The 12,034-nt window shown below is 30.6% G+C and overlaps 2 protein-coding genes across 2 annotated transcripts in view; one reads left to right on the top strand and one right to left on the bottom strand.

Annotated features, from left to right (window-relative positions):
• Nucleotides 1-803: 803 nt before the first annotated feature.
• LOC119686365 lies at nucleotides 804-1,654 on the bottom strand. Its single transcript, XM_038100939.1, has 2 exons — nucleotides 1,648-1,654; nucleotides 804-1,304 (listed from the first exon to the last, which is right to left on the bottom strand). Exon 2 carries the CDS (start codon nucleotides 1,288-1,290, stop codon nucleotides 829-831), a length of 462 nt encoding a protein of 153 aa, XP_037956867.1. The 5' UTR covers nucleotides 1,291-1,304; nucleotides 1,648-1,654; the 3' UTR covers nucleotides 804-828.
• Nucleotides 1,655-2,218: 564 nt separating this feature from the next.
• The window catches only part of LOC119676604 (dedicator of cytokinesis protein 3-like), a 42,099-nt gene continuing 32,283 nt past the window's right edge, over nucleotides 2,219-12,034 (top strand). Inside the window, exon 1 of the mRNA XM_038087849.1 lies at nucleotides 2,219-2,286. Within this exon, the coding sequence (XP_037943777.1) occupies nucleotides 2,219-2,286 (68 nt within the window). The remainder of the gene's footprint in view (nucleotides 2,287-12,034) is intronic.

Raw genomic sequence — 12,034 nt, 5'->3', positions numbered from 1 at the left:
ACTTATGGCTTGTTTTCACCATGTCATTTTAAATGACAATTATAACTGACTGGTGTGTCAAATGCATTTTCAATACATGACTAAATGCGAATATGACATCATATGACTACCCGTTTCCATTATACTGACAATATTTGACACTGAAAATGACATAGTGAAAACCACAGTTGTTAAAGTGAAAACTGATCTTGAGATTTTAAGTTTAGAGTCCTTTTTTTTTTTAAAAAAAAGTAAAATAAATTTAAAGGAAAAATTTATGCCAATATGGCTTTTATGAGAACATCATCAAGTCAATTTGGGTGATCACGCTATGTAACTATTTTGTACAAATTATATTCTTTTACAAAAATGTGAAAAGCAAAAGTAAAGGGAAAGGATGTTGTAAGTTTTTGAATAAGACATATATTGGTATAACTAATAGTAGAGAGTAATTGTACCTTATATCAAAAGAGACGTAACTTATTTATAGCTTAAACAGTTTAAATGTATAATGATTAAAACCACTTTAAAGTACTCTTATATTGAACCAGAAAGCCATTGTTGTTGTAATAACAAATACATGATTCCATGCCTACATTGGTAATGTAGTCTATTTGTAAATATATATATAAACAGAAGACTAAAGATTTTAGATGTGCAAGTACTAAGCTCTAACAAAGTAGATGACTGATATTATATGCTTCGTCTTATAAACAATAATAATCAAACGATTAATTTAAAAAAAAGTGTAACCTTTTTATTCGTTGCTTTTAATTTTTTTATTTTATTAATTAATAATTTAATTATTAATTAATTTTTACGCTTAAGTTTTACAGCAGGTTCAGATATTTAATTTTCTGTTCTGCACCTATCACGCTTAACTTTACCACATTGGGCGCAAACATAATAAGTATATCTTACTTTCGGGTCATTGCCTTTTGGATTACTGCTCGCAGTAGCCATGGATCCTCCAGAAGTAGTAGGTTCATCTTTCTTCTTCTTTTTTACTTTTTTCCTGAAGTTTGTCGCAACAGTCTCAGATATATCTACTGCCTTTTTTAGATCTAATGAAAGTGGATCAGTTTGATTAATAATATCAGGTATGTCATAATATTTATCGTTTTTAATTAAATAATTGGCTTTGACGCCTTCTTTCAAAGCATGACGTAATCCATAACGCAGATACTTCCTCTTCCTACGATTAAAGCCAGGAGAGTTTAATAATGCATAATGGTATAGTTCATCGAGCAATGCAGGTGCGCCATATGCATTTAAAAGCGGGATAATGTTCACTTTTGTAAATTCAGACATTTCAGAAACTGGTTCTAAAATGATTTCAATAAAAAAGCAAGTTCTAAAATTAAAATAAAAAATTAGCCTGCACCGAGTCCGGGTATTGTAATTAGGCAATACACTGTGAGCATGGGTCGATAACCATGAAAATGGTTATGGAGCCATAACAATGACCAAACTCTAGTTAGAAGATAACTGAAGATTATAATATATAGTATAGTCGTAGATACTCTAGGTAGAGAAAAATTTGCACATTTTTAAAAGTGCAAATAAAAGAATGTGTATTTTCGAAATATTGAAATCTGTATCTAAATTTCATACTAATTATGCGTCTATACTACATATTAATAAGATAAAATTTTAAGGTAAACTTACCCGGGTTTTAAATTCTTAATTTATTTTAGAGGAAATACTTCCCAAATCATTCCTTAAAGAAACAACACAAAAAATTTGAACAAATATAATATCAAATACTATTTTTGAAATGTCTAATTGACATTTAAAGTAAAGTTTACTTTTTTTTTTTCTACTCGAATATAATTTTTTTATATTAAATTTTTCTACTAAAGTGCAATATTTTCCAAAAATTGATTTTCAAACTTTTACAGATCTATTATGGGTTTATATATATTTTTTCTGTTGTTAAGCACTTTGAAAAGCAGAAACGGAAGTTAGTCTTTATATATAAAAGCTGGTATTTGTATACGTTATACATAAGTTTATATAGGAAATACACAATATTTTCTTCAAATTCTTTGTTCTTTTACACTAGGCATTTCAACTGTTCCTTAGAAAGCATATTCGATTTGTCTTCTATCTTATATGTTGACAGAAACTGGGCTGCAGCTAGAACTTTTTTTCAGTATCAGGTTGTGTCAAAGTTGTAGGTATCACTTTATCTCCTGCAATTCACTTAAACTGAATGTGTAAATGGCAGACATTACAAATGTTTACAGATTCAAATTTACCAATGCCTCAAAAATCACCAATACCTTTATCCAAACAAATAGTCAAGTAAGTTAAGGCTCTTCTTAACTCTTTTTGAAGTGCATTGACATTCCGTATTAACTGTCAAGCAAAAACAGAGCAGTGCCTTGCTAAATACTTGTTCACATTGTGATCAATGGCAATGACAGTGTGAACGATATAGCAATGACTAGAGTTGCCATTCAACTCTGTGAACTGCCGTCGTATTATGTTATAAATTGATCCATATATGTCTCTAATAGAAAAGTATAATGAAATCAGAAAGTAATTAAAACTCTGGGCACCGTCTGCCTTAAGAATCGCTCCATCCTTAGAACTACGGTAAGGCGTTTCTTTTCTATAGAAGAGAGCTAATTATCTAATCATCATAGACTTTATTATTCCCATTTGAACAAAATTAATCTGTCTGATGAGATAGAATGCCGACTCTGATTGAGAGCACATAAGACCTTTATTTATATTTTTTGTGACTTCGACCGGCTTTGATCTAGCCTGAATACTAGCTTGAAAATACTAGCATGAGAATATTAGCTTGAGAATACTAGCTTGAGAATATTAGCTTGAGAATACTAGCTTGAGAATATTAGTTTTAGATTACTCGCTTCAGAATACTAGCTTAAGACCCAGCTTAAGAATGCTAGCTTGAGAATGCTAGCTTGAGAATACTAACTTGAGAATATTAGTTTTAAAAAGGCTTGTTTGAGAATGCTAGCTTTGGAATGCTAGCTTGAGAACACTAGCTTGAGAATACTAACATGAGAATATTAGCTTGAGAATGCTTGCTTGAAATCTTCTATATATATCTGTTATTATACAACCTTTAACATGTGACATTCCAACTTTTGATTCTTTTAATTTTTTTAACACAAAAGTTTGCATCCCCTTCGATCTGGTAAGCAGATCACTATCCTCTGGTATACTGTTCTATTCTTATTTTATTCCGTTTTGTTCCTCTTTTTTCTTTTTCATTTCATGAATATGCAAAAATGTGAAAATATTAATAAAATTATTCTTAGATTCAACAAATACAAGAGACATTCATATCTTTTTAAAAAGATTCTACAATAGTATCGCGTGGCAACCAAAAAAATTATTTAACTAAACTATTAATAGTGAAGAATGTCATTTTAAGACTTAATAACGATACAAATCGAATTAAGAAAAATGTTTCCTGTAATCTTGTTCTGTATTACTAAACATTGTATTTTTTTTTGTTTTGGTAGTTATTTAATATCTAAGAATAACTCGGTTTCATAAGTAATAGACTGTTGTCATTATGTTTATAAGTCAAAATAAGTGCACTACTTTATCATATGTCTTTGCAATTAATTCAAAATTACTGAAATCCTAACATTCTTTACAATTTGACTGACTGTCATATGAGTATATCAGTTAAGATTTGAATATGAAGTTTATTGCTTTAACTGCATTCTTAACCAAGCCATTTCCATTATCATATCAACACTGCTACTTAAAGTTGCAAACGTCTATTCTCTTCCATTTTAAAAAATCATTTTCTTGTCAAAGCAAGGCATTGTTGTTAATTTATCATTTGCAATTCACAATTTGAGTTCTTTTACTGCCATAAAATTTTCCATCCATTCCTGTCCATTTTTGTTAGTTGATAATATTTTATGCAAAGTATGTGGAAAATTTAACTTTTGCCTAGTAGTAAAGTTTACTAATTAGACTGCACAACTCATCTCAATCATCTTTGCAGCTGCACTTGTCTATTCAAGCTGACGTTAGTGTTTATTGTTCTGATATTTCCTCATTTGTTCAAATTATTTAAGTTAAAGCAGAAAATTTAAAAATGTTTTTATTCAATTAATGAAAACTTAATTTAGTAAAAAATTTATATTTAAATATCTTTTAATTTATACATTTTTTATACATATTCATGTTATTTTAAAAAATAATCCATTTGTTTTTTAAATAATAATATGCTTTTTTTTACACAATAAATATTCTTGATTATTCTTTCTATATTGTATGTAGCATCAGTTTTTAAACTATTTAATATGTAAATTGCTTAATTGTTTTGATTATAAAATAAATTTCTGTTTTTTCATTATATACAAATTTTCTTCTTGTTTAATATATTTTTCTTTTATTTTTTGCCAATTATGTATGACTAAAAAAATATTTTGGTTTTTCATTCATACATTCGACTGCAGTACTTAACAAAAGCTGGCACACAGTACGTATGAGCAATTATATTTTCATTTTCTCCAGCTAACTGATTTTCCAAATTTATATGTGCTTTTATTGAGGTTAATAAAATGTCAATAGTTTAAATGTATTAAATTAACATTTTGAACTTTTAACACAGAAAATAAGAATTTTTGTATTTTTGTACTTTTATACTATATAAACAAATTATGGTATAATATCTCTGGAAGGATAGTAAATAATGGAACTCAATTTTGATAAAATAATTTTAAAAATTAACTGCATTTTCGTTTGCTGTGATTTGTTGCAGCTGAGAACTTTTATTTTAAAGTGTGAAATTTAAAAGAATAAATAAAAAATAGTTGAAAAATATATTAAATTTACTGTCACAAATGCAAGCGTGAAAATTTACTTTCCGTGCTGAGTGCGAATTTTCACAGTTCTGCTACTTGTACGTTCCTCTCCATATAAATATTTTCCTTTTTGAGCAACTGACACATTTATTACTGACCAACCAACTCTGCAGAATGTTACACAAACACAGCGGAAACCACAAATAATTTTACTTTTCCAATGTCCTTCCGTTTCGTTTTCTTCTAAAGCTGCTGCTGCCGCCGCTGCTGTTGATGCCAGGACTGCAGTTGCCAAAAATGCGGTGGACTTTGTTAGTACCGAAAAAAAAAAATTATTAAAAATCAAAATAATAATTTGAAAGAAAAAACAGCGAATGCCAGAAAATTGTGTTGCTTGCTTAAAAAGTATTTTTTCTTATTTTGCTATTTTTGTTTTTAAAACTGTGAGTGGAAAATTTTTAATATCGAATATGACAGCAATAACCAGTGCAACGTATGCTTCCGTAGGTAAAATATCAAATGAAAAAGTCAAATAAGAGAAAATAACAATGGTGTAGGATTTTCGATATAGTCAAGTTTATAAAATCTAATTTAAATTTTAGTAGAAATGTGAAAAAATGTGAAAATATTTATATCAGATATATACATTTAATAATATATATTCAGTTGATTGTACAATTGCAATTAAAAAATTCATCATCTTCCGGATTTTAGACAGTAGAAAATTCGTAAATATTAAATATAGTTTCCATTTCGAATAATTTTTTATTCAACAGATATTTTTCAACAGATATTTTTGAAGAGATATTCGCAGGCGTAGGCTAAAAGCCTTAATCAAGTTCACTTTACAATCATTTATTTCCGTAAAAGAGAGAGATTTTCTAAACTATGATTTGGAACTATGCTAAACTCAGTGTAAACCACAGGTTTTTGCATCTATTATACAAACTTTGATAAATTAACAACTTCAAATGTTCACGAAATACACGAAATATGCTGAATGACACCTTTCAAAATATTTTGACTAGATAGGTCAATAGGAAGTACATATAAAAAAGCATTTATAAAATTATTATTTAATAGACAGTTAAGGTTGATTTTTTTTGGACTGGGTAAATGGGACTCCTGGACTCGAACCAAAAGTGATATCGTGGTATACTGATGGTTCGAAAACCAAAGAAGGAGTTGGTGCTGGAATATTTGGTCCAAACACCAGAATCTCGCTCGCACTGGGTATATGGCCCACTGTCTTCCAAGCTGAGGTTCACGCCATCGAGGTCTGCGCTCGTATCAACATTAACAAGGGGTTGAAAGGCGCCCGAATCTGTATTTATTCAGATAGTCAAGCAGCAATTAAAGCGTTATGCTCCTGGAAGTTTTTCTCAAAACTTCTAGCAGACTGCTATGACACACTGCAGCAGCTGGCAAGCAATAATAAAGTGACACTGTGCTGGCTGCCTGGTCACACAGGAATTAATGGTAATGAGTCTGCCGATAGTCTTGCACGGGCAGGATCTGCCACTATAATCTTTGGCCCAGAACCTTTTTGTGGATTAAGTTGGTCTACAACTAGGTCTCTAATCAATAATTGGATCTCAACCGAGAGAAGTCGCTATTGGCGCGACAGTCGAGGTAACCGTCAGGCTAAAGAGCTGGTTCTCCCCTACAGTTATAATAAGAAATCCTCCTTTAGCAGAATAGAGTTGAGGTTGCTAGTGAGATATCTAACGGATCACCATGGGCTGCGTTACCACCTCAACAAAATGGGCCTATCCGAAGAGATAGATTGTAGACTCTGCTTGGAGGCAGAGGAGACAACCAGCTACATTCTATGTGACTGCCCAGCTTTGATCTGGGCCAGGAGGAGATCACTGGGTCGGGAATTGCTAGCACCTTCCGACATTAGGAGGTCCTCAACAACCGACATTTTGGCCTTCATTCGAAAGGCGGAATGTCTTTTGTTCAGTTAGGGTCTGTTGTAGCACAAAAGATCAATCATGGTCGCGGTGCTCTGCTCAAATGGGAGCTAATACCCTGTTCTTTCTTATCTTAAGGTTGATTTTACAGTAGTAATCTCAATCACAAAATTGACTAAAATATTAACATTAACCAATTTGAAGATTTAAACGTGTCTTAAGTCAGTATAGAGACTATGAGTTCGGCCCTTACAGTTTGCCTTATAAATTGGTAATCAAATTTGGTAAATTCATAAGTAAGTGGTTTAGACTTAGTTACTTAGTACTTAGGTGAGCATTACAGATGTGAGTCGTCCTGAAGTCCTAAGCCCTTAGACTTACTTAATAACAGAAAAAAAATCAAGAAATTTTAAAATTAAATATTTTAACGATGCAGCTTAATGGATGTGAGCCATGTGTGAATAAATTTTTGCAATCTTTACAAATCAATGTTTGCTACGCTTGTTGAAACATTGAACTAATTCACGTATATATACTTAAATATTTAATAAGACTTTGATAGAGTTTGATGAAGACAGTTTGATATTTAGATAATATCACAAATTTAACTTGGAGTGAACATAAAAAAAATTTTTTTTCTAAAGAACCAAAAGACCCACACCATCTACATGCCCGATTATTGGGAGATACATACTTACATACCTATCATACAACATCAACTTTTTCAACGCATATGCTTGTAGAGCTCTGTAGTACAACCAGCCATGATATTCTGTCATTGGGCAGGTTAAAAGAGCACTCAGCGATCATTTAGCTCTTTTTAAATACTATAAACTTCGTTAGTTTTATATTTATATTGCATAGACAATGGTCCTATACAGGTTTTATTTTTCATTATTTGTTGTTATCTGTTTCATTGTAGAAGATGGTTATATAGATAAAAGTTTTTAGATATTGTATAGTATTTACAACAACTCTTATATAGTCTTTTATTATGTTGATCGACAATTAGAATTACTTGCAAGTCATAGAAACTATATCCATACTATATCCGTCTTCAGCTGTTCGTTTAATTCAAACTCTTACATTTGGTATCAAAGAATGGGTTCATCTTGATTTTTCGAAGAGATCGTGTAGATGTTTTCATACAATATGGTACTTGTCGCAGTTTCGTTGGAACTGAAGTTTAACCGTTATAATTATTGTGATGCGAGACATCTTTTGTTAGAATGTCTTAAATTTTCTTGAATAAAGTTATTTTTTATAAGAGATTGATTAAAATTTTTTACAGCAATCTGTAAATTAAAAACATTTCTACACGATTTAGTTTATATATTGTTGTAGTAGTGGTTCTTCAGGAAAAATTTAGCTATCAACATTCAGTATAAATATTGACATTTTTGGTGAATATAATGATTTGCATGATATTACCTTGTCAATGCGTACATATTCAACTTTTAAGCAGGAACATTCAGAAAAATTAATACAGCCACAATAATGCCCTTTAGTTGTGTTAAGACTACATTGCAATACTATTTTAGTCAATCTAAAGCTAAACATTTTCTTTCTATATGTTTTATATTCGAACATATTGTATATATAGTATAATATGTATATAATACACATATATAATATACATAGAGAATATGTATATTAATATGTATGTTAATTGTATCTATAATAATATTGTATATATAATACATATTATATATTCGAAGCACTTTACAATATATTAACTACATATGTTAAAAAGTTCCTCACAACTACACAGTTTAAATTGAATTATTGCCACTACAGACCTGGAATTACGAATACGCAACGTACTGAGTTTTATCATTATTCTAGTGCTTTGATGCACCGAAAGTGAAAAAGAATGATAAGCAGTTAATATTTATGTACATAAAACATATATATTCTGATGTATTTCCAACTAATTATTGTAAATCTTGTCTACAAATGAATATCCGAAACTGATTGTCTAGAAAACCAAATTTAATATGGTGTAATAGCGTCGAATAGCAACATTGTTTGTGGTGTCAAATATCTAAATACCAACATAGCGTTCTTCATTTAATATCTTTAATAAATAATAATATGATTCAAAAAATACATAAGGTACAGAGCACTAAAGCTATTCGCGAAAACCGACAGTCTAGCCTACTTAGCACTATCTAATCTCAGAATAATCTTTAACCGCACGGGGCGGTACGGAGATTTTAGATCGGTCACCGAATAATTACGAAGCTTTTGAGGAATACATAAATTAGTCTGTGATAAGGGTAGGACTCTCCAGAAACCCCCTGCTATCAAAGAGTAAAAGTGCCCAGATACACTAACTAACATGAACATGAGTGAAAAAATATGTATTGATCCTAGTTTTCTTATCTTTATTGCAGTTGCAGCAGGTTTTTTTATTTTTATTCGAACAATAAAAGCTACAAAGTTATAAAAGTAGTATTAATACAGTAAATTTCTTTTATTAATATTAAATATAGTCTCTTAAAAAAACTTTATCTGTTTTTAAAGTTAATAAAAAATGATTAAGTTTAGGATCATACTTAAATGCAGGTGTACATATATAAAATCTGTATGTTGAAGCTGCAACTTTTGTGGCATAAAATCTCTATTTAATCGTTTAAATACACAAGCGTAAAGCATATTTTCGTACTATAAAAATGTGCACATATACACATGTAGAATGTATTTTTATTTGAGCTAATTGTAGATTTAGCTTTGAAGTTGGAAGTAGTATCCTTTTGTGCTAAGCATTTCCACTTTATAATCCTTGTGTGTTGATTTCGGTGCATGGCAGTTAGTGTGCAACATTTTAATACCTCTAATTAATGCAGATGCAGTTAGTTTTGATTCTGAGAACTTAAAGTGTTGTTTGTTGAATGAATTACTTCCCCTCTCGTTTGTGTGATGTGGCAAAACTGTTTAATTCTCCAGTGCTTACTTTTCTTTTTAATTAGTTTAATGAAAAGATTAAATACTCTCCATAAAACTTACTTTGTATGTTGTGAAATGCTTTGTAGTGGACTTTTTTATTCTATTAAAAAGTATGTGTTAAATGCTAAATGTAACTGAAAATATTTAAATGAGAAAATTTCTCTTTCCAAGAAATGTTTTTTTTTTGTTAAATAGAAATTTGAAAAAATCAACATTAGCTTCTATTTATTTCTATACATGTAATTAATTATATTATACAGTATTTATTTTAATTCAAGGTTCGATACATTTCATAGAAAAAACGTATAAATATTTGCGAAAAAAACCTTATGTTAAAGATCTTAGATGCATTTTTGTTGCTTCATATGTTTTCTTTCGTAAGTTGAGAGAATTTTTTTTCTACTTTGAATGAAAAAATTAAATCTATTACTCATACGCACTGTTTTTATGAATCTTTTGCACATTAAAAGAGTAGCAGTAATATTTTCTCCTATATTTTATTGCTTAACCAACCGTTCCTAGTAAAAAAAGGCAATACTAAAATGCCACAACTACTTTATTCTTCAGATATGGTTAACTATAACTTTTCTTATTTCGCAAGCTTAAAAAAGAACTCAAATAACAATAGTTTAAGCCAGGTCTATCCAGACCAGATAAAATCGTGGACCAGTACAAATCACTATATAGATAGGAGGCCCCTGAGGTGAAGGGGTTAAAATATTCCTGAGGTAAGTCATGCCTATCGTAAAAGGCGACTAAAATCCCGGTGCTATGCCGACACTATGTAGGAGTGTGCATGAAAGTAAGTGAGATTTGCACTTGCGACACTCGATTGGAGGTGTAAATCTGGTATTACGGGGATTAGTAGCCCGTAACTTCGACTGTGCTGACCAGTTAAGGTTGGACTCGTAGTGGCTGTGGTTAATACCCAAACTTACGCAGGAAAAATGTTCAGGTATTTATTTATAATTCATTCGGCGTGGAGTTACGTATTCACAACCGGGTACTGTGACCCAAACATCAGCAGAGGTATTGGTAGGCCTCGCATTGTACCAAGATGGAAGTTATGTCCTACAGGCATCTCTTCATTGGTAGTGACGGAATTACTAAGGAGATTCCAGTGGGACGATTCCTTATATCAATACACGTATTTTTGAACACTGTAGTGTGAAGCGTCTGCGGCATACAGATAGGAGGGCCGCAGAAACAAATACATACGTTCATAGTTGTTTTTAACAAAAATAAAAACGCGATTACAATGTTAAATTTAGTTTTATAAATTTATCAATTAAAATTAATTTATTTCGTCTACCATAAAAAAAGTGGTTTTACCAGTATACCAAAAAAAATTTATGTAATTGTAGTAGATTAAAAACATGTCGCGGGCCTTGTTTTGGACAGCCCTGGTTTAAGCAATGAATAAGTTCTAGACCATTAAAAAAAACGTCACAACAGTGTCTCTCACTATGCTGGCAATAAGTGCTTTATATCAAAGTATGACTGCTATGTGAAGGATATATAATAATTGAATATTATATAAATATTTTTGAAAAATTCTTATTATAATTTCAACATTCCTTAAATTTTATCCGTACTATTATAAGTTTCAGATATATATTGAGCTGAGATGATATGTATCGCTAACTCATACTAGCTTGTTTTTTATATTGTCCACGGCCTTTAATGTTATTTTTTCGCTATCCTATCTTCAGTCATATATAAAACAATAATAATTTAAAACAAAACGTTCTGGTGCAAGTAAGACGAATGTAAATATAATTTATGTGAACATCATTGGTGATATTATATCAGCTATCCTTCAACGTATTGTGCAGTGCAACGTCGCGTACATACACTTGTACATACGTGCGTAAATATTTGTTTAGTAAGCAATACAAAGCGGAAATGGAAGATGAAATCTAAGAGACAAATGCCATCAACTAAAGTGTCAATTTAGCAGCAAAGATGAAGAACTAACACTTCTCAACAAACACATTCATCCATCATGTTATCATCACATATTTCTCTTCATCCTTGCATCCATCCACTACCATTGCCATGTGCGAGTAGAAGTACCAAATTGCTTTTAGATTAGAAGTGATAAAAGCAGCCGTTTCCTTAAGATTGTGTAGTAAATGTGAAAAATAAAAAGAAACTGTAGGTTGTAGATCTTCAATGTGCAACATTTGTTTACTTTATTTATTTGTTTGTTTTACACTTTTTGAAGGATTTAAAAACATAAACAACATGAAGAAGACAAAAAAAACGCATTTTACGGTAATATGCACTTTTTATTTGCATAAGCACTTCAAAAAGCCTTGTTGAACTAACTTACGACGAGCATATGTAGTAAATTAGCATGTGAATGTGTCTCTAATCCTGCAT

This window comes from Teleopsis dalmanni, chromosome 2 (assembly GCF_002237135.1).
Source record: "Teleopsis dalmanni isolate 2A chromosome 2, ASM223713v2, whole genome shotgun sequence".
NCBI classification, from domain to species: domain Eukaryota; kingdom Metazoa; phylum Arthropoda; class Insecta; order Diptera; family Diopsidae; genus Teleopsis; species Teleopsis dalmanni.
This window is presented reverse-complemented; position numbering and strand designations above follow the sequence as displayed.

What these genes read in the sequence shown, in the direction of transcription:
- LOC119686365 (XM_038100939.1), bottom strand. Translation starts at nt 1,290, where the DNA reads ATGTCTGAATTTACAAAAGTGAACATTATCCCGCTTTTAAATGCATAT.